Source organism: Scylla paramamosain, chromosome 21 (assembly GCF_035594125.1).
Source record: "Scylla paramamosain isolate STU-SP2022 chromosome 21, ASM3559412v1, whole genome shotgun sequence".
NCBI lineage: Eukaryota > Metazoa > Arthropoda > Malacostraca > Decapoda > Portunidae > Scylla > Scylla paramamosain.
The window spans coordinates 1841929-1865143 of NC_087171.1; the positions used below are offsets into that span (position 1 = coordinate 1841929).

Here is a 23215-nt window from a genome sequence, read left to right on the forward strand (position 1 = left end):
TGTATAAGCAGGAAATTATTATTATTATTATTATTATTATTATTATTATTATTATTATTACTATTATTATCATCATCGTCATCATCAATAATACTAATACATAACAATAATAACAATAATAGTGAAAATAAAAATACTACTACTACTACTAATAATAATAATAACAATAATAATGATAAAAATATTAATAATAATAACAATAACAATAACAATAATTATCTGCCTATATATGAGGGTGGCAACTGTATATGCAATGGCTCAAATAAACCACCACTCATACACACATTATTCACACTCTTATTCCCATTAGCTCCCGATGGACCACTGTACTACACCCCAGGATCTTAGGTATACCACAGCTGGCTGAGCACATCCACAGTAAGATCTGACAGCATACACTGGTTTGCTGTAACCCTTTATAATGAGACTGTTCCCTATACCACACCTACTGCAATCCTGAGGCAACAGCAGATGCAGATGCAATGGGCCCCACCAAGTGCACCTTCATTCTCATCCTTCATCCTCTCAATATGACCATATCATTTCAGTGTGTTCTTTTTCACCCATTCCACTAAAAAGATTTGATAGTCTAACACAAAGCTTTAATTTCCAAACTACCCCTCTGTAAAACACCCCTAGTTTCTGTTCTGGCCATCCCATTGCTGCTATGGAAGATGATCATTGTCCTTTCCTTACGTCTATAATTTTGGTGTTCCTTATGGTTGTCACCATGTTACAAAGCAGAAGCTGGCAGACATAGTGCCAGTGGGTGAGATGGGCAGAGAGTGCTCACGGGTGTTCCAAGCCAGATGAGGTTTGTCTGTAAATGCTTGTACTCAAGAACCAATACAATCTAAAAAGCTACTCGGAGTTTATTATAACTTCCTGGTGGAGCCTCTAAATCTACAGAAGAGAGAAAGAGAGTGTGACAAGCAACAAGCAGAGTCACTAGTAGGTGAGCAACTCTATTTCTGACTATAATATAACCCACTCCATTATTCTCGAGTGATTCAAAATGAACCTCATTGTCCTATCCATTCATGCACTGATGACATCACTGCACTTTTCCACATCCTTTCCTCACAAAAGGAAAGCCACAGAATACCTGACTCTTGTTCCTTAAAAAAAGTTCCTGATAATGGCAGAGCACACTTAAGTGTTGTTCATTGCCTTAAAAACTCAATTCTTCCATCCATTCCATTTCATTATGTTATTTTTGAAATCAACTATTTGACAGAAAACATAGCATTCCAACAAAGGACTGTTGTGAAGATGTTGTGCAAGAGGTGGCCTCCAGTATGGAAACATTGTAAATGAATGTTATAATGAAACGGAACAGGTCTTTTATATAACAACGAATAAGATAAACAATGATAGTAATAATAACAATAATAATAATAATAAAAATAGTAATAATACTAATAATCATAATGATAATAATAATAACAACGACAACATAATGTCAGCATCCACTTTGGTTATTTATTATTTGGCTTGAAATAACCTTGGGTAAGCAGTCTTGACTTGTCTAAGCACTAATGGGGCAGTAAAATGTTTCACCATGGAGGCATATCACTCACATCAGATTTTTTTAATTGTTGTACTTTAACAGTCAATGATGAAGTGGTGGTAAGTATGTTTATTGTTCTCACTACACAGCAGCCTGCACTCATTACTGATCACTTTCTTGGAGTGGGTTGTTATAGTTACAAAGGGTGTCCCTGTCATGGATGTCATTTCCCACAGATATCTGTGTCCCATTCACAATTTTGAATAGGGTACTTGCAGTTGCCTGGTGTGTATTCTGAATGTAATATAATCTGGTGGCTTTCCGTCAGACAGATCAAAGTACCACCTCAAAGACAGTTTCTTCTGTGCCCATGCTGCAATGTAGGTGTTGTATTTCTTTGTTTCATGCTCCCTGATGATAAGTTTGAGGTGCAAGATGGATCTAGGTAGGTAGAAGGCTACATGGGTCATGTTTATGCCTTGTTTGGCCAGCCTGTCAGCCTCTTAATTTTCCCTGATGCCACAGTGAGATGAACACCAGGCAAGATAAACAGTTTGTTGGCCACCGTCTATGACAGCGGTGATGTGGCCATAGATGGTGTGCACAAGCTCCCAGTGCTTGCAGGCACTTCCTAGTATGGAGTGAATTGCATTCATGCTGTCAGAAATGAAAACCACTGTTGCTGGTGACCTCACTTAGGATGAGGATTTTAGTTGCAGCTGTGAGGGCCGTTAACTCTGTTTGTGTAGAGGAGGTTTCACTGGAGATGTGAAAGCTTTCAGTAGTGTCTCTCTCTTAATAACATTCTCTCTAATAGCTACTCCACATCCTGCATGGCTGTCAGGCCCAACAGAGCCATCAGTGTAAATGAAGACTGAGTCTGAAGAAAGGAAACTGATTAATGACAAGAACAGGAATTTCTAATGCAGCTCAGCACCAGACATATTCTTTTTGCTGGGGTTAGGAAGTAATATATGCAGGTGGGGTTTAGTGCATGGGGCTACAGCTTTGAGCTTAGAATCATGGGTGAAGACATTTATATTAATAACATCAAAAAGATGACATGAAGCCCGAAGCCATCTTTTGTTCTCTTTCCTTGTGGAGGGTTTAGTGAAAATTTTGTAGAAGAATGTGTCATTCTCTGTGCCTAGAGATCTGATTACCTACAGAGACATAAACTCTTAGGCTTGACTGTGGTAAGTCTTACCTCTTCCCTGGAATACTAGTTCCAGGCTAGAGGTGGTGCAGTCCAGCATGATTCTGATGACATTGTTCAGTATGTTCTCTATTTTCTTTGTTTGGGTCTTTTTAGTATCAATAATGATGCTTGAGTATTGATCAAAGAGAGAATATATCATCAAGATATACAACATCCTCCGAGAAAAGACTGAAGCACCAATGTTGCTCCCAGCCACCCTCCTTAAAATATTGAGTCTAATCTTGCATACCTGATGCAGGGCTTGAGTCTGATATTTGTACTGTCCTAGCAAGACTCCAAAATATTTGTAGTGGGTCACTATGGTCAGTACTGTGTCTTGTATCTTGAAGGTGTCGGTTGGATGTTTGATTGTGGTTAGCACTTGTGTTGTAATAGGAGAAGTGACAAGGGCAAAAGAGTTGCAGGTCTTAGTGAACTTGCTGTTGGTTAGCTGGAGCTGACATTTACCCTGTGACTGAAGTACTGTCATTAGCATAGGTGGTCTTGAGGGATCCCAGACTCTTCATCTTGACAATGATGTTTATCAGTATATTAAAAAGAGTTGGAGTTAAGATATCACACTGCAGTGTTCCATGGGTATCCACTTACCCTAAAAAAATAAATAAATAAATAAATAAAAAAAAAAAAGCTTGTCTATGAGAGTGGTAGTCCTTAATTAAGTGAAGCATCTTGCCCTGAGCATATATAGTGAGAGATGCTAAAATTTGAACTGGGTTTGTCCTCTGAAAAGTGACTTTCAGGTCAGTAAATGCAGTATACTTAGCATGAATATAATTCTTGAGTCAATGAATGCAATGCTGAGTGCTCCTGCTGGGCAGGAAACCAAATAGGCTTTTGCTGAAGTGTGGTGTAATAGTGCACTGTAGTCTCTGAAGGAATATCCTTTCAAAAACTTTGCATATACATGAAGTAAGGGATATTGGCCTCATTACCCAATTCTTTCCTGGGTTAGTTGAGGAAATAATTATGGCTTGCTTCTATGGAGCAAGGACCTTGTTGTTGGCCCAAATGAGATTATAGAGGTGTAGGATAGGATTACCCCTTAATGAAGCCAAAAGGTTGATGATGTGATAAGTAATGTGATGAGTTAATAATGTCGATAATGTAATAAGTTGAGGCCATGAGCAGTAGATTTTCTGGGTTTAAAGGCTATTCTGAGCCAAAAGCTCCTTCATTAACAGAAAGTGTCAAAATCTTTCAAGATCTAACTCCCATTGTGACTTCTGGCATCTAGCCAAAAATATCTCCAATAACTTTGCTTCTTCTTCTTTCCCTCCTGTTTCAACCAGATGGCACCACTGCTATCACATCTATTTCTAAAGCTGAACTCTTCGCTCAAACCTTTGCTAAAAACTCTACCTTGGATGATTCTGGGCTTGTTCCTCCCTCTCCTCCATCCTCTGACTACTTCATGCCACCTATTAAAATTCTTCACAATGATGTTTTCCATGCCCTCACTGGCCTAAACCCTCAGAAGGCTTCTGGACCTGATGGTGTCCCTCCTATTGTTCTCCAAAACTGTGCCTCCGTGCTTGCACCTTGCTTAGTCACTATTTCAGCTCTGTCTGTCAACATCTACTTTTCCTTCTTGCTGGAAGTTTGCCTACATTCAACCTGTTCCTAAAAATGGTGACCGTTCTAATCCCTCAAACTACCGTCCTATTGCTTTAATTTCCTGCCTATCTAAAGTTTTTGAATCTATCCTCAACAGGAAGATTCTTAAACATCTATCACTTCACAATCTTCTATCTGATCGCCAGTATGGGTTCCATCAAGGCCGCTCTACTGGTAATCTTCTGGCTTTCCTTACTGAGTCTTGGTCATCCTCTTTTAGAGATTTTGGTGAAACTTTTGCTGTTGCCTTGGACATATCAAAAGCTTTTGATAGAGTCTGGCACATAGCTTTGATTTCCAAACTACCCTCCTATGGCTTCTCTCCTTCTCTCTGTAACTTCATCTCAAGTTTTCTTTCTGACCATTCTATTGCTGCTGTGGTAGATGGTCACTGTTCTTCTCCTAAATCTATTAACAGTGGTGTTCCTCAGGGTTCTGTCCTGTCACCCACTCTCTTCTTATTATTCATTAATGATCTTCTAAACCAAACTTCTTGTCCTATCCACTCCTACGCTGATGATACCACCCTGCACTTTTCCACGTCTTTTCATTGATGTCCAATGCTTCAGGAAGTAAACATTTCACGCAGGGAAGCCACAGAATGCTTGACTTATGATCTTTCTAAAATTTCTGATTGGGGCAGAGAAAACATGATATTGTTCAATGCCTCAAAAACTCAATTCCTCCATCTATCAACTCGACACAACCTTCCAGACAACTATCCCCTCTTCTTCAATGACACTCAACTGTCCCCCTCTTCTACACTGAACATCCTTGGTCTGTCCTTTACTTATAATCTGAACTGGAAACTTCACATCTCATCTCTAGCTAAAATAGCTTCTATGAAGTTAGGTGTTCTGAGACGTCTCCGCCAGTTTTTCTCACCCCCCCCAGCTGCTAACACTGTACAAGGGCCTTATCCGTCCATGTATGGAGTATGCTTCACGTGTCTGGGGGGGTTCCACTCATATTGTTCTTCTAGACAGGATGGAATCAAAAGCTTTTCGTCTCATCAACTCCTCTCCTCTAACTGACTGTCTTCAGCCTCTCTCTCACCATCACAATGTTGCATCTCTAGCTGTCTTCTACCACTATTTTCATGCTAACTACTCTTCTGATCTTGCTAACTGCATGCCTCCCCTCCTCCCACAGCCTCGCTGCACAAGACTTTCTTCTTTCTCTCACCCCTATTCTGTCCACCTCTCTAACGCAAGAATTAACCAGTACTCTCAATCATTCATCCCTTTCTCTGGTAAACTCTGGAACTCTCTGCCTGCTTCTGTATTTCCACCTTCCTATGACTTGAATTCCTTCAAGAGGGAGGTTTCAAGACACTTATTCATCAATTTTTGACCACTGCTTTGACCCTTTTATGGGACTGGCATTTCAGTGGGCATTTTTTTTTATTGGATTTTTGTTGCCCTTGGCCAGTGTCCTTCCTACATTAAAAAAAAAAAAAAAACTTCAGTAAAAGGGATATAGTTTGCAAGCCCATCAGCTACCAGCAGCATCTAGATTGCAGCTTGTCTGACCTCGAGTCATTTACATAGATCTGGTTGGATGTGTAGTGAAAAATTCGTCATAGCTGGACTCTGAGGCCCACTTATTCTTTCCTGTGTGATCAGGATGCCTTGGGTTCTTTGTTTTCTTTCTGCTGATGATGTTCACCATCTAGACAATTTCAGTCAGGAATGTTCTATGGTTGATGCCTTGGATGTAGTTGTTCCAGTCCCTTTCTTTTCCTACATGCCTGATGCTTTGTGCCTGCTTGGCCATATGCTGTAGTATGTTTTGGTTATTGGGAGTAGAATTTATGAGGAATATAGCTTTGACTTTCTTGTATTTTTTGTTAATTCTTTTGATAGCATCATCCCTGAGCAGGTGCTATTTTGTTTGGATTTGTGTATTTTTGTATCTTATTTCATTGATAATTCTTACAGTGTTCAATGCCAAATCTCTTAAATTGTTCAGCTGCGAGGTTGGGGTTTTGTAAGAGACAGCTGTCATTCCATTCCTGGAGGTGGTTCTTTGTGTTCATCCTATGTTTTGGATGTAAAGCCACTTCTGGACTTGTCCTTTTCCTGACATGAAGGAAGGCAGGTGGAGATGTGCAGAGACAGCAAAGTGATCAGAAATAAGTTCATCAATGGGCTGGGTGTTGTGGAGGAGGTGGAGGTTATTTAATATTATTGTATAATCAAGCTTGTTTCTTTTGATGTGAGTGGCAAAACTGCAATCAGTGTTGGTAACAGTGATACTAATATCAGCAAGCCAATGGGTGTAGTGTACATCCATTGCAATTAGACTTCCTGGTCTTATTCTTTCCAAATGCATCATGAATTGCATTTAGGTTTCCCATGAGAATGGTGAGCAGAGTCCTGGCACTCTAGTTGTAGGTCAAATGCATCACTTTTGACATATGTGTTGATAACTTTGAGTGAGTAGTATTGCCTCTTTCGTCAGTGATATTTACTGACAGGGTGCCACATCTGTTACCAATAGAAGGAGAATGAGTAACATGAGAAGTTAACACTTTTCTAACATAGGTTATGAAACCCCTGCTGGTTTGTGTGCCAGTGCTGTTGTCAAATTGTATGACAGTTCCTGGTAAATCAAAGGTCTGATAGCCTGACATTTGGAGGGGTGTTAGGTCACCATGTTTGTTTTCTTGCAGACACACAACATCAATGTATATGCTGTTCAACAGAAATATGTTTTTTGGATATACCATTTACATTCCATATGGTGAGTCCCATACAATGGACACTTTCACCCATTATAGAACAGCTTCACATCCCTGTGAGCTTTTCTTTTGCACCAAGCAGGCCTATAAGGTGTCCTGAAAGACATCCTGTACCTCCACTATATTTTCCCAGTGTTGGAACAGTAGCTTTTCCTAGCAACCTGGAGAGTGATACTCTTAAGTATTTTTTGGAGATTTTTAACACTGAATGTTCCTGAAGTCTATTTCTGCACAACAGTTTTATCTTCCATGGGGAGCCTCTATCTACTGACTTGACACAACCTTTCAGATAACTATCCCCTCTTCTTCAGTGATACTCAACTGTCCCTCTCTTCTCCACTGTCCTTTACTAATTATTTTAAACTGGAAATTTCACATCTCATCTTTCACTAAAACAGCTTCCATGAAATTAGGCATTCTGCACCATCTCTGCCAGTTTTTCTCATTTCCCCTCTGCTGCTACCTTTGTAGAAGGACTTCATCCATGTATGGAATATGCTTCACATACATGTATAATGCAGGGTATTCCACTCATACTGCTCTCTTGAACAGGGTGGAATCAACAGCATTTTGTTTCACCAACTCTTCTCAAACTTCGGTTTCTCTCTTTCTTTACCATAAAGTTGCATATTTTGGTATATTCTATCACTATATTTGTTATCTGTTCTTTTGATTTTGCTAATTGTATGCCTCTCCCCATTCTGCAGTCCCAGTACACAAGACTCACTCACTCTTATTCTGTTCACCTCCCAAATGCAAAAGTTAATCAGTATTCTCAATCCTTCACCTGTTTTAACAGGATCAGTATTTTTAATATTTCATCTGTTTTAATGGAAAACTCCTGAACTCCCTGCCTGCTCCTGTATTTCCTACTGATTATGACAGTTTTCTCAAGAAGGAGACTTCAAGACACTATTCCACTTAACTTTAGATTTGCTTTTGCACTTTAAGGACTGCCACCTCCAGAGGGTCTTTTTTTCTTCCTATTATTGATTGCCAGCAACTAGAGCCCACCTTAAGAATAATAAAATAAATAAATAAAATAAATAAAATAAATTTTTAAAATGAAATAAAATAACAAAACAAATTCATCTACATGTCCATCCTGTCACCAGATCCTGTCCAATGTAGTACATGAGTGTGGTTGCCAACACCCACCTTCCCTTCTCCCAATCTCTTTGTTAATGCATGAATCTTGTCTCAACATTTATAGATGAACCTCAATTCCCAATGCTCATTTGTGGTACAATTTGTGCAGTGTTCCGAATGAATGATTTGTATTACACAATGATCCACTTTCTTTAATCATGTTTCTTCTATCATACATGTTCACATCATTTCATGTTTAAAGCAGGGATGCTGCTCAACCTCCTGTCCATTCCATAACCTGCCACAGCAGTGACAGGAATCCTATCTGTTACTTCTGACTAGCTCCAGCCATCATCAAATAGTGTAAGATTTCTCCTCAGAGGTAGGCAGACATATTAATGGAAGTAATACTTTACTATAACTTGCTTGATTTTATAGGATATTTATTTACTGAGAAAAGCAATATAAATACTTCCTTCCTATGAGGGATGTCACCAAGAGGCAACCATGGTATGACAGTTAGAACATCTGCCCGGCATGTGGAATATCCTAGGTTCAATCCCCAGGTGGTGCGTGCCTTTTTCTGGTGAACCCCCTACTCTAACATGGCGCAGTGAGTAGGATCCAGCATGCCGATTCACATTCCCTGGACTGGCCTCAATAGCCATGCATGGCAAGGGGGTGGCCTTAGCAGGGAGATGTGAGGGTTGTCACCAGAAGGCAACTGTGGTGTAACGGTTACCACATCCACCAGGCAAGTGGAAGGTCTCAGGTTCAATCCCTAGACAGTACCTGCCTTTTTTTTTTTTTGGTGAACCCCCTCCTAACACTTGCACATTCAAGAGTGATAAAATAATTTTTCTTTACATCTTTTTACAACTACTTTAACAATAAGATGCTGGAAAAAGGTTTGAGTCACTTTAACTATATGCTATTTCCAATACTAAGTACAATTAAATAAATCTGCAAATTTAACTAAATAACTTTATTCTTCAATAACTCACCTTTCCTTACAATCAGTATCAAACATGTATAAACTGTTAAAAATCTTTTCTATTCACTATCTTACTTCATTTGTTTTACAGCTTACCTGTAAGTAAAACGGTTTATTTTGGTCAAATTCAACAAGTAAGACAGGACGCTTGTAGTAGCGGGTCATGGCCTGGGCCTGGTTGAAGAGGCGCCCAGAATTCAAGGAACCAATTAGGTCACTCAGGCTTTTCCTCTCAACACAAATCTCTGGAGATAAGATATAGTCCCCTACCTGGAAAAATAATATATATTTTTAATGCGTGCTTTGTTGTACTGATACATACAACTGTTTATCTGCCAATGTTTCTTACAGAGCAATGCACATAGTAGTGACACACTATGAAATGGGAGATATTGCAGCTGGTGATACTCTTAAGTGGTGGTTTACAAAATGGGGCATACACTCCTAAGGAAGACATTCAGTATTCCTAAGGGAGGCACAAGTTGGATGAGACTTTGTGAGAGGATGATAAATGCAAATAACCCATTTCATCATCCCACAGAAAAAGATACAATGTAAAGTTTATAATTTTGATAATTCAGCTATTTTGTTTAATAAATGAAATTATGAATTATCCTCAAAGAATTACTAGACCTACTGGTAACTACAAACAACTATAGTCCTTTTAAACTACAAAATCTGTTTGGGTGTCGGCTCTCTTGGGAATTCCCTGGTCATCAGCATTGCCACTAAAAATCTGCCTGCACCACTACAGGTGGAGTCAGTCATCCAGGACTCTAAAATGTAATAAACAACCACCAAAGTCTTTGAATAAAAGTGGTGCAGCAGAATTGCCTACTGATACTATACACTAAGGGAGAAAAGTGGAAAAAATAAATAAATCACCCACTTTCTTCAAGTTCCCAGTCAGTTTTTTTTTAAAGATTTTTCAAAGATATTCCACATTAGCTTTTCCAATAGTTTCTCCTAGTTCTTCCCTTGCAGAGTTCTTTTCTCAGTCTGCTTTCATTCTGTCTCTATTCCTGAGGTGACATGGTCATTCTTTCCCATCCTCTCTCTGAGGGGCACACACATATCCTGTCCCCTTAACAGTCCATTCCCTTCTGTGTTTTTAGTCACCCAGTCACCATGTTGTTCACTATCACTGTTGAAGTCATAAGAGTCTCCATTATAATCAAATATAGGAAAAGGGAAGAATATCATGAGTAATATTAGTTACTACAGTGATTTGGGTTTACATTATCAAAAGTAAATCATTTTTCTATTATTTTTAACCAGTATTGGGGTTTTAGACTGCCAGCATGTATGTACATACCACCAAGTGACTGCCTAGGCATACTGTGCCACATCATGACATTGTTTATGTGTGAACCATGCCTCCTAATACAGAGATCTCTAAACTGAGGTTCATGCATCCCTGGGGGCCCAGGAGAAGGCCCTAGGGGCTTTGCAACACAATGGAAAATTAATATTTTTCAACTCTCCATGGAAAAAAAAAAAAAAAAAAAAAAAAATATATATATATATATATATATATATATATATATATATATATATATATATATATATATATATATATATATATATATATATATATATATATATATATATATATATACAGTGGAACCCCGGTTTTCAAACTTAATGTGTTTCTGAATGCTGTTCGAAATACAAAATGTTAAAAAAACAAAAATAGTCCATTCTCAGACAACATCCACCATGTCTTAGCGGGTAGTAACCGACGCTCTCGCTGCTAAAATGGCCACTCCACAATATCTCCAGCTTAGAATTTTTTTTATCCAGAAAGGATATACCAAATGAACTTTATGACACAGAACTCACCCAAAAATATTGTTTACACCATGCAGGCACTCTCTTTGTCACTGATCATGTGTGGGAAGCCTTACAGAGGGAAACAGAGAGGAGCAACCAACTCACTGCCAAAATGAAGGTGATCATAACACTTAGACATGTTGCTGCTACTAGGGAAATGCAGTTGTGCAGTAGTGATGGTGTTTTGGGTCATAGACAGAGCCACAGGAGGCTCGGAATTACTCCTGAGTGCCGAACCTTGTTTGTTTACATCAAGATTCTTCAACTTCTTCAACGGAATCACATTTAACTTATTTCAAAGATTGAATTACTGTTTTACCCTCTGTGTCTCTCCTCCAAATATATAAAAATTAAGGAAATATTTATAGAAACTATAAATTAGCTATAAATGGAAGCTTTTGCTACATCTTGCAGCATTTGAGATCAAGTAACTTTGTTCAAAAACCAAATTACGGTATGGCAACCGAAGCAATTGAGTTAAAAATTTTGTTCAAAAACCAACTTCTTCAGAAAGGGAGAAGCTTGGTAATTGAGGTTATATATATATATATATATATATATATATATATATATATATATATATATATATATATATATATATATATATATATATATATATATATATATATATATATATATATATATATATATATATATATATACAATAAAAAAATCTATCTAATTCTCTATTGCCCTAGTTTTGGTAGTATTGATACTTCAGTGTGCTAGCAGCTAGCCTGAACATTTTTATTATATCATTATTTATAATAAAATATATCGCATGCTTATTCTCAAATTAATGACAATGTAGTAACTCTGATCCATTGCCACACAAACTGTCACTCTCGTATCTCGTGACTCTTGTCCCCAGTCCAGTGGAATCTGGTTGGTCCATCCATCTGGAAGTAATGATAACTTTTGTTTGGTTGGGGGTCCTCAGCTAGGACTCATCATCCCTGTGGGTCCTGTTATGGTCAAGTCTGGGAATCTCTGTACTAATATACTCATTTTCACTGAGAAAGCCACACTGTGGGACTTGGTCTCCCGCAGGGGGAGGTCATCCTCCATCAAGGAGCATCCTTGGTCTGTCCTTTATAAATATTCTAAACTGGAAACTTCATATCTTGTGTCTCACTAAAACAGCTTCTATGAAATTAGATGTTCTGAGTCATATCCTCCAATGTTTCTCACCTCATGTATGAAGTATACTTCACATATATATATATATATATATATATATATATATATATATATATATATATATATATATATATATATATATATATATATATATATATATATATATATGGAGTGTTCCACTCACACTACACTTTTGAAGAAGGTGGAATGAAAACATTTCATCTTAAACTCTCTCCTCTGACTGACTGTCTTCAGCCCCCACTCTTCACCACATCTCTTGCTATCTTTCATGTTACTTTTGTGACCACTGCTGTACTGAACTTGTTGACTGCATGATTCTCCTTTTCCCACAGCCTCACTGCATATGACTTTCTACTTACTCTCACCCCTATTCTGTCCACTTTACTAATGCAAGTTAATCAGTATCTTCACTCTTTCATCCCTTTTACTGGCAAACTCTGAAACTCTCTTCCAGTGATCAATGGTTATAATTCCGATCAGATAATATTATTTTTCATTCACACTGCTGTATGAAAAAATTTTATTACAATTATTGTTGCTATACTGTCAAAGAGATCATACATAAAGAATGGAATGAATTTGACCAACCTTACGTTTTATATAATCTGGCAAAGGTAGGCATATTTTTTCAAATTTATGGCTCTCTAAATTGAAGTAATGAATACACATAAAAATACCCTTATTGTCCTCATTGTTCCAAACAGAAAATCAAAGAGAAATACAAATTCAGTTAAAATGCCTCACAATACATACCTCAATGGTCACAGGATCAATGTCTATTCCCCTTTTGTGAATCAAAGCAGGGAGTTCACTTCTAAACTCCCTCATGTCAACAATGATTCTCTGTTGACTTTTTGGTTCAGTTTCAGTTTGCCCTCCTTTTCTTGTATCTGTTTTTTCATCAGACAGAATTTCGGCAGCCTTTCGAGAGTCACGGACAAGGTCTGGGTGATCCTCAGTCTTTCCATCATTGTACTCAGGAATAACCATTGACTGTAAATAAAAGAGTCTGAAGTACACATATGCTAATATCCATGAAATGTTGATAGAACAGCTGTTAATCTATGTGCAATGTGATATTAAGGGATAGCATAATGAAATGAGAAAAAGTAATTTTTAACTTCTAAAAGGTAAAATAAACAGGAAGTATGGATAAAAATACATCATCACTGTTTTAGAGCATGCAATACTCAAGGGGCACAGGTGGTGGCACAGTGCCACCTTCCAATCCAGAGTATTGGCATACACAGTTAGGTGGTCATTTCTCTTTTCTGTCCCCATCAACCTTCTCAGTCATCAATGACCAATACCTATTTAAGGCTGGCTGAATTTAGAAGAGACCAGTCATCCAAGAAAATGACAACTGTATATCTGAATCCAAGACTGCATTGTAGTCAGATATGCTATCATCTAAGCCACCACAGTTTCATCATTAGTGTACAACAGATTCTAAGACAATAGTACCATTTACAATAAGTGAAAGAGTCGGAGATAAACATGTTAGCAGTATCCAGCAACTTACAAGACACTGGTCTTGGTTTATAAGGGGCAATTTGCAGCTAGTTTTAGCCAGGAGTGAAGTGTAGCCAGGATTTGCTGAATTGCCAGCCCAGCCAAGGAAACCGCTCTGTCAGTCTGAATCAGCTGCCTTCCCAGCAATTTTCCAAGGTCAAATGAGAGCAGCTATTAACATAAAATTCAAAATAGGAGGAAAATTGTTGGAAATTGTTCCAGTACTAACCACTGAATATTTAAATCTTATCAAAATTTTGGAAAACACACGCGGCACTGGTTTGTTTACATTGTCACTAAGGAAGCCAGCAGCCCACCATGTATGTACTCTACTGGAAGGCGTCATGAGCAGCAATATGGACATTGTTTGAACCCATGCATCCAAAATATCCTTTTTGGAGTTGGTACATGAGAAGAGGTATATATGGGATCCCAAAGACCCCATGTATATCAAACATAGTCTGTGTAAGTTTTTGCAAGAGATGGTAATAAACACTACAACTTGTGAATTTCTTCTTGCTAGGCAGGAATGAGTCCATAACTGTTTCTTCTTTTGCTTTTTCTTCAAGCACAGCAAAATCACAGTTATAACAATTAACCCATCAGAGGACAATTCTATCTCGACTGTTTATGTTTTGATGCAGCAAGCCACTGGCTGCTCTCAACTGAGTGAATGCTTTCAGTTGAAACCTGCCAGCTATTCCAGGTGGCTGGAACAAGCCTGGTGGAAAAAATTGTGTAAACCTGTCTCCACTCTATACGAAAGCCATATTTATCCCTGCATGAAGCATGCCTCTCACATTTGTGGGGGAGCTCCACTAATACAGCTCTTCATATTAGAGTATAATCAAAAGCTTTTTGCTTCATCAATAACCGGTTAAGATAGTCTAATAATTTTCATGTTCATGGTATTGTCACGTAGGGCATAGAGAAGTAAGAAGTAAGAAAGAAGAATGAAAGATGAGAGAGAGAGAGAGAGAGAGAGAGAGAGAGAGAGAGAGAGAGAGAGAGAGAGAGAGAGAGAGAGAGAGAGAGAGAGAGAGAGAGAGAGAGAGAGAGAGAGAGAGAGAGTAGGGTTGCCTGCTGCGTGATGAGTCTTTGCCCCGCTCTTGCAGTCTTCTTCCCTATTCAATTTCAGCACTTTCCCTTTGTTTCCTAATGTTAAGCCTCACATAGTTTATAGAATAATTGTTCTTGGCAATAGCATAATCAGTATTCCTCCAGGCCCCTTTGTCCAGTCACAAGAATTTTCAAAAAGTACCGTATTTGATGGCTCATAAGACGCACCTCTTCTCCAAAGAAAAGTCTCAGGAAATGAGCCTGCGTTTTATGAGGCCAAGGTTCAGCACTGAGGCAATGGTTGGTGGTAAGTTTATGGCAACAGAGGCTCTAAAATCAAACACCAGACATCTTTGCACATGTAAACAAAGTGATGACTGGTACTACACCACAAAACAACTCTTTCTTTCAAGGTAACAATATATAATAGGTCATACCTACTGGTAATTCACTTAGAATGACACCAGACAAGGAGAATTTGCCTAAGTGACCACACACCATGCATTGCATGTCCCAAAACAAACACACAGTCAGTTACACGCCAAACCCGGCGACATGGGCAAACTTCACTGTGTTCTTTACAGTGTGATGCCATTACTCCTTTAGGTAAGACACACTTTCATACAATTAAAATTGCACCTACCTTTTAACGTTCTTATGAACAAACTTTATTACCCCTGTAGTCTCTCACAGTCACTGCTGATGCCATATGCCAGGTACATGTTCACATCTCACAACAGGATTGGTACACTGGCTACTAGCAAATATTAAAGTTTTTAAGTGCAAAATATTGGGATCTAATAATGATCTAAATGCACGTGAGAGTCTTCAAATGTCAGGTGAAATTCTTCATTTCATATTCAGAGATTAAATCCACTCATTTATCTTTTTTTCATTTCAATGCCTGCCAAAACTGGGTGCATCTTATGAGCCCATGCATCTTATGAGCCATCAAATATGGTAAATACTTTATTGTGCCCACTAGCAGCCTGCTATGAATGCAAGTGTGGGGCAGGTGGGTAAGATGGGGTGTCTCCCCATTCCTTCCCCTCCTCCAAGCCATGTCCTCACGCTTTAGTCAGTCACAGACGTATCATGGTAGGCAGTGTTTTCCAAGGAGACTGTGCGGGACACAGCTAAATGGGCCAGTTGCTTTAACCCTTTCAATACAATGATGCCTATGCAGGCATCATGAAGCACCAGTATAATATACGATGATGTCTATGTAGGTGTCATAATTACATTCTATTTTAGTTGTTGCCAAGTGATCCTGTATCCTGTCCTGATTTGGCTTGACAGATTCCATATATTGTCCTTGAGGTTCTATTGCTCCTCCCACCATAACTTTTTTTTTTATGTAGGAGGGACACCAGCCAAGGGCAACAAAAAATCCAATAAGAAAAATCCCACTGAGATACCAGTCCCCAAATAGGGTCAAGGCAGTAGTCAAAAATTGAAGGATAAGTGTCTTTAAACCTTCCTCTTCAAGGAATTCAAGTCATAGGAAGATGAAAATACAGAAATGGGCAGGGAGTTCCAGAGTTTACTAGAAAAAGGAATGAATGAGAATACTGGTTAAGTCTCGCATTAGAGAGGTGGACAGAATAGACATGAGAAAAAGAAGAAAGTCTTGTGCAGTGAGGCCACGGGAGGATGGGAGGCATGCAGTTAACAAGATCAGAAGAGCAGTTAGCATGAAAATAACGGTAGAAGATAGCTAGAGGTGCAACATTGCAGAGATGAGAAAGAGGTTGGAGACAATCAGTTAGAGAGGAGTTCATAAAACAAAAAGCTTTTGATTCCACCCTGTCTAAAGAGCAGTATGAGTGGAACCCCCCAGACATGTGAAGCATACTCCATACATGGACGGATAAGGCCCTTGTACTGAAATAGCAGCTGGGTGTGGTGAGGAAAATTTGCAGAGACATCTCAGAATGCTGAACTTCATAGAAGCTGTTTTAGCTAGAGATGAGATGTAAAGTTTCCAGTTTAGATTATAAGAAAAGGACAGGCCAAGTGTAGAAGAGGTGGACAGTTGAGTGTCACTGAAGAAGAGGGGATAGTTGTCTGGAAAGTTGTGCCAAGTTGCTAAATGGAGGAATTGAGTTTTTGAGGCAGTGAACAATACCAAGTTTGCTCTGTCTCAATCAGAAATTTTAGAGAGATCAGAAGTCAGGTGTTCTATGGACTCCTTGTGTGAACCGTTTATTTCCCAAAGGGTTGGACATCTAAGAAAAGATGTGGAAAAGTGCAGGGTGGTATCATCAGCATAGGAGTGGATAGGACAAGAAGTTTGGTTTAGATCATTGATGAATAATAAGAAGAGTGGCTGACGGGACAGAAACCCGAGGAACACCACCGTCAATAGATTTAGGATAAGAACAATGACCATCTACCACCGCAGCAATAGAACAGTCAGAAAGGGAACATGAGATGAAATTACAGAGAGAAGGATAGAAGCCATAGGAGGGTAGTTTGGAAATCAAAGCTTTGTGCCAGACTCTATCAACAGCAAAAGTTTCACCAAAATCTCTAAAAGAGGATGACCAAGACTCAGCAAGGAAAGCCAGATCACAGTAGATTGGCCTTGACGGAACCCGTACTGGTGATCAGACAGGTTGTGAAGTGAGAGATATTTAAGAATCTTCCTGTTGAGGATAGATTAAAAACAATTAAACCTATCTAAATTAAATCAAATTAAATTAAACCTACCTAAATTAAATTAGAGCAATAGGATGGTAGTTTGAGAGATTAGAACAGTCACCCTTTTTAGGAGCAGGCAGAATGTAGGCAAACTTCCAGCAAGAAGGAAAGGTAGATGCTGACAAAGTTGAAAGAGTTTGACTAGCCAAGGTGCAAGCATGGAGGCACAGTTTCGGAGAACAACATGAGGGACCCCATCAGGCCCATAAGCAGTCCAAGGGTTTAGGTCAGCAAGAGCATGGAAAACATCATTGCAAAGAATTTTAATAGCTAGCATGAAGCAGTCAGAGGGGTGAAGGAGAGGGAGGAACAAGCCCTGAATCATCCAAGGTAGAGTTTTTAGCAAAGGTTTGAGTGAAGAGTTCAGTTTTAGAGATAGATGTGATAGCAGTGGTGTCATCTAGCTGAAATAAAGAAGGGAAAGAAGAAGCAAAATTATTGGAGATGTTTTGGCTAGATGCCAGAAGTCAAGTTCTCATCAATCACTTAAATGAGCTACAACATGCCCCACTCTCTATCCAGAATGAGAGTCTCATTAGCTGAGCCTTACATCACAGTTTCTCCCCCTTATGGTCCTTCCCTTATCTTCCATATCTCCTATCTTCCTCTTGATTCCAGAGAGAGAGAGAGAGAGAGAGAGAGAGAGAGAGAGAGAGAGAGAGAGAGAGAGAGAGAGAGAGAGAGAGAGAGAGAGAGAGAGAGAGAGAGAGAGAGAGAGAGAGAGAGAGAGAGAGAGAGAGAGAGAGAGAGAGAATTATATTACTATATTAGAAATTACTATATTAGAAATTAGATAAGTTACCACTCATGGGCCTATGCCATATCTGAGCAATGCACGTTTTCTAAGCATCCAGACTGATGTGCATGAGGGGTATTTGAGTAAATTACTGCAGTACGCCTCTGCTTATATGTGTAGTATTAGGTGTCTTCATCTATCTGCCTGTGAGTGGATTTCCTTGCAAGGCACTCTAGTGTACATTACAACATGACTCCTCGTCTCCTCATGAGTCAAGTACTTGGTGTCAGTGAGTGGTCAGGGACACTCCTGTTTGTTCTGTGGGCCACTTGTTTGTGTATATTGTATTTATTATATGCTACTGAGATGCATGGCTCCATTATAGAGTCTGCAAGTAGAGGATCATTGTACACTGCTGTGCAGTAATTTATCTTTCTTACCCGGGCTTGTATCATTTCAGAAAGGAGCCAGAGCTTGTCGTCTGGGGAGTTGGATGTGATATTGCACAGCAGAGGGAGATAGTGTTCTACAGAAGTGGGTGGATATTGTCTTGTAGTTCATGAGGATGGTATTCTGTAGAACACTATATAACCTTTATATGTGTTTGTCACTTGTTGTGATTGTCCCTTCCTGGAATGTGGCTGTTGATTCTTTCCCAGCTGTTGAAGTGGTTTGGCAGTTGGTGTAATATTACCTTGTCTGAGGGTGGATGAAACAGGCTGGCAACCTCATTTGTGTAACCTGGTGTTATGATTGTGTGTGTAGAGGATGCAAGAGTCAAAAGAGGACCTTGTAACCCATATTAGGCCCTGCACCAAGTCACATAGATGACTGTAACAAACTGTAAGTGACTGACTCTACTGAACCAGATATATGGACTAGTCATAGAGAAGAGTGAATGAACATACATGGAGAGAAAGAATACATGGAGTGAAAATAAAATTACAAATAATTTCACATGTACTATATCAGTTCTGAGTTAACTATTGTTCTGGCCTTACCACTTTCTCCTTAATAAGGTACTCAAAAGCATCTTTCTCTCTCTTGACGTTGGTGAGGTATATCTGCTCCTCAGTAGTGCCCTTGTAGAGAAGGAGGTACACCCGCACACGCTCCACGTGACGTGCCTGCCATACCTACAACAAAATTGCATCTATATTGTAAAATATTCACTGCAAGACACTCAACAAATATCATAAAAGACTGCATAAATGAAGTAAAATATAAGTACAATACCAAATAAAGTGGTAAATGAATGAATAGGCTCAGTAATCATGGTGCTAGTGCTGAGTCATTAAGGCTTTAAAAGATTAAACAAATTTATAGATAAGGGTGATAGGTGAAAACAGGTTGGTTTCACATAGGGACTACTATGTGTAATCCTAATGGCTTCTTGCAGATTCCCTTATTTTCTTATATTCTTATATGAGGGATATCCCTAGGATCTGTCCACTGTCACTCCTTCCCAAGACCTAGTTGTGGTCTACAATCTAGTACCTAATGTGCCTGATGTGTTGCCTGCATTAAATATCTAGTTTCAATCTTTACAGCAACAGATGACCACTATTCTCCTAAACCTGGTAACAATGATGCTGCAAATGATCTCAGCTTTATTTTAAGCCTATAACTCTACTGTCTATCTCTAAGAGTCAGTTGCCAGAAGTTCAACTGAATAACACTCATGTAGAAATTAAGGAGTGCCTAATTTCTGATCTTTCTAGAATTTCTGAATGGAGGAAGGGAAACCTTGTCTTGTTCAATGCCTCAAAGTAATTAAGAATTTCGAGAGAGAGAGAGAGAGAGAGAGAGAGAGAGAGAGAGAGAGAGAGAGAGAGAGAGAGAGAGAGGAGAGAGAGAGAGAGAGAGAGAGAGAGAGAGAGAGAGAGAGAGGGCTAAGAATGTCAATGATACATGTGCAAGAGTGTGGTACTTTCTCTGGGCCACCCTGTGTGGGATTACCAATCTATCCATCCATCTGCCAGATGGATGGATAGATTAACAAATTATTTAATCATTTGTTTTACCTCCAACTGTCGAATGAAACTCAAATCTGAGTCATACATGATGATGTATTTGGGTTGTACTTCTTCTAGAAGTCGAGTCATCTTGAAGGGATCATTGTTGGTCTGAAAAGATTTAATTATCAAGTTCATCTCTGTAATTTGGAGAATTATGGTAGCCTTTGCAATATCACATTGTGAATATTATGTAGTAATTGAGCTCACAGTTAGTACCTTGAACATATAATCACTCTCCAACATCATTAGCCACTTGACAGTTTTCTTCAGTACATAGTGTTCCTCCTGATGTAGAAGTGATAGAATGGCCTCTATTTACAATTCCTTAAGAAGGCAAAGAGCTCTACTCTGATATATTATTTACTCATGGCAAGCTCTTTATAAAAAAAAAATCCTTACCTGTACTCCTATGATTGTTTGGTCTACATTTGCCAACGCTCTAGAAAACTTATTTGCTGCTTTCACATCACCAGCAGCAGCTCTGCCTTGCATCTTAAGGTTATGCAGATTAGCACATGCCTTAAACTGAATAAACTAAACTTTACAGGATTAAAACTCTCTACTTTCACTCTCCTCTCCCTTTTCATTTTTCAAGGCTTCAAATAATCTTTTAGCCTTCTGAATAACATTAAGAATACTGAGATATGCCATTGAATCTGGTCTTCCAACCAAAGCACTAATAATATGCATCCCAATAATCAGACCACTATGTTGCTTGGATGTCAAGGAGTGTTACAACATACATGCCTGTCCCCTCCCCAGGTTCTGAATCAACCAACAGGTCTGCATCCAGGCCTGCTTTGCTTTAGTGGGACAAGATGGGAACAGTCACAGGCATGGGAAGATTGTGCAACTATGAAATTCAGCTATCCAGTGCCAAATATTGTGTAGGAACTGCTGTTTCCTCCATTTGGTGCATTTCATAAGCAATAACTTGACACCTGATGGACCCTGCATCCCCACCAGTGACCCAGCCCCTTGCCAGTCAGAGAGGATCCATCTATGTCAGATGTCTACTCATGATTCTAGTATGAGTACACAGGGTAGAAGTGTAGAATAGCCATATGGCAACATTATGTACACCGGCAACTCGGGCACCATCAGTGCTGAATCCATCACTAGCAGCTAGCTTTAGGGCAGGACCATGCCACTCAATTTCCCCTTGTTTTGTAGATTGGACCAACAATGAACTTACACCTGACTGTGTGACCTTACACTCAAGGGTACCAGGGTTTTACACAAGTTTCCATCAACACACAGCCACTTTTACTTTGTGGTTTCAATTAGAAGGTACCTGTGAAGTTCTAGATACTGGAGTAGTGATGGTCAGCCATCAAGGTATGGGAGACAAACAAAATTCCTTACCACATCTGGACCCAGCACCAAGAAACCATTCCTAGGTACACTACCCAACCCAACCATCTTGCAAATGCCAGCCCAATGCAGTCATCTGGTTTACCCCACAAATCTTGAGAAGGCCCAGCCAGTCAGCCACAATGTCATCCACTCATCCTCACAACACATCAAAGACCTGCCATCTAGGCCCACCTCATTCCCAGTGGTACCAACTTAAACATGCAAATTCCCAGTGTTATTAACATACCATCAAATACTTTTATTACATGCTATTACCTTTAAATCTTGCTTTTTAAACAGAAAACTGGACACAAAACAGAGAAAGCACTCGCATTCATGCTGAAGGGAGTATAAACAGATATTTGGAAACTACAATACATGATGAGTCACTCATCCCATATTATTTATATTGTACTTGGTGAAACTTACACTTATGTAGTTTATCTGCTCTCTAAATCAAATGGATAAATATCCCACTGTGTACTTGTGAACTCTGATTATAAGTTATCATAAAGTTAATGTTTCACAAACAAATTAATGTGCAAAAACAGGCACATGAAAGATTGCATAACTACCTGATAAAGGATTATTTGGAAAATCTCAGTGGTGGACAGCAGGGTTCCATTACTGTTGACAAGGAGAGTAGATGGGCATACACAGGATGCACAGTTCTTATCTTGACAGACTGTACCAATGTCAATACACAGTTCTTACCTTGACAGATTGTACCAGCGTCAAAGGGGACAAAAAACGTCTTTCTGAGAGTCTCACTTCATCAACTTCCTTATCTGAAGCAGGTTCATCACTGTCACTATGTGAAATAAAATTATACTGCTTGGTTAGTTGTGTGAGTGTTATCTCTTTCTTATTTTTCTCAGAATCAGATAACTTCTGTTTCTTTATATTTTTTCCTCCATCTTGAACTTCTTGATGTTGAAGGTCATCATTTTTCTTCATATCTCTTTTATTTCTTTGCTTTCTGCCAGCAATGTTTTTTTTCACAGTGTCATTTGCAATGCTCTCAGGTGGACGGAAACCCAATTTCTGCCCAACAGTTTTGTAGAAAAGTCGCTGAAGGACCACTTGAGAGCCATGCACCAAGTACTGCAAAATAAAAACTTAATACAGACAATGAAACATAACCTTCTACAAATAACTAGACCAAAATTATTATTCTTGCCCCTTTGAAAAATAAAGAAAAAATAAAAGTTGAGATTTCATTCTTTTTTATATAAGAGGGGCAATGGCGAAGGGCAACAAAATTATAATAAAAAAAAGCCCACTGAGTTGCCAGTCCCTGAACAGAGTCAAAAGTGGACATCAAAAATAAAAGGATAGGTGTCTTGAAACCTTCCTCTTGAAGGAGTTTAAGTCATAGAAAGGAGGAAATACATAAGCAGGAAGGGAGTTCCAGAGTTTACTAAAGAAAGGGATGAATGATTGAGAAAATTGGTTAATTCTTGCATTAGAGGTGGACAGAATAGGGTTGAGAGAAAGAAGAAAGTCTTGTGCAGTGAGGCTGTGGAGGAGGAGGGGAGGCATTCAGTTAGCAAGATCAAAGGACCAGTTACCATCAAAATAGCAATAGAAGACAGCAAGAGATGCAACACTGCAGTGATGAGAGAGAGACTGAAGAGTCAGTAAGCAAGGAGTTGATTAGATGATTAC

The 23215-nt window shown here is 39.0% G+C and overlaps 1 protein-coding gene across 6 annotated transcripts in view; it reads right to left on the minus strand.

Annotated features, from left to right (window-relative positions):
* Window positions 1-23215, minus strand: part of LOC135110851 (DNA repair endonuclease XPF-like) — a 178520-nt gene that overhangs the window by 33836 nt on the left and 121469 nt on the right. For 5 of the 6 annotated variants that reach the window (XM_064023453.1, XM_064023456.1, XM_064023455.1 and 2 more), the window contains 5 exons: window positions 22262-22651; window positions 20198-20299; window positions 19175-19309; window positions 12917-13156; window positions 9266-9439 (listed from right to left, as the gene is read on the minus strand). In XM_064023453.1, the coding sequence (XP_063879523.1) occupies window positions 9266-9439; window positions 12917-13156; window positions 19175-19309; window positions 20198-20299; window positions 22262-22651 (1041 nt within the window). The remainder of the gene's footprint in view (window positions 1-9265; window positions 9440-12916; window positions 13157-19174; window positions 19310-20197; window positions 20300-22261; window positions 22652-23215) is intronic. The other variant, XM_064023457.1, reaches the window with a different exon arrangement.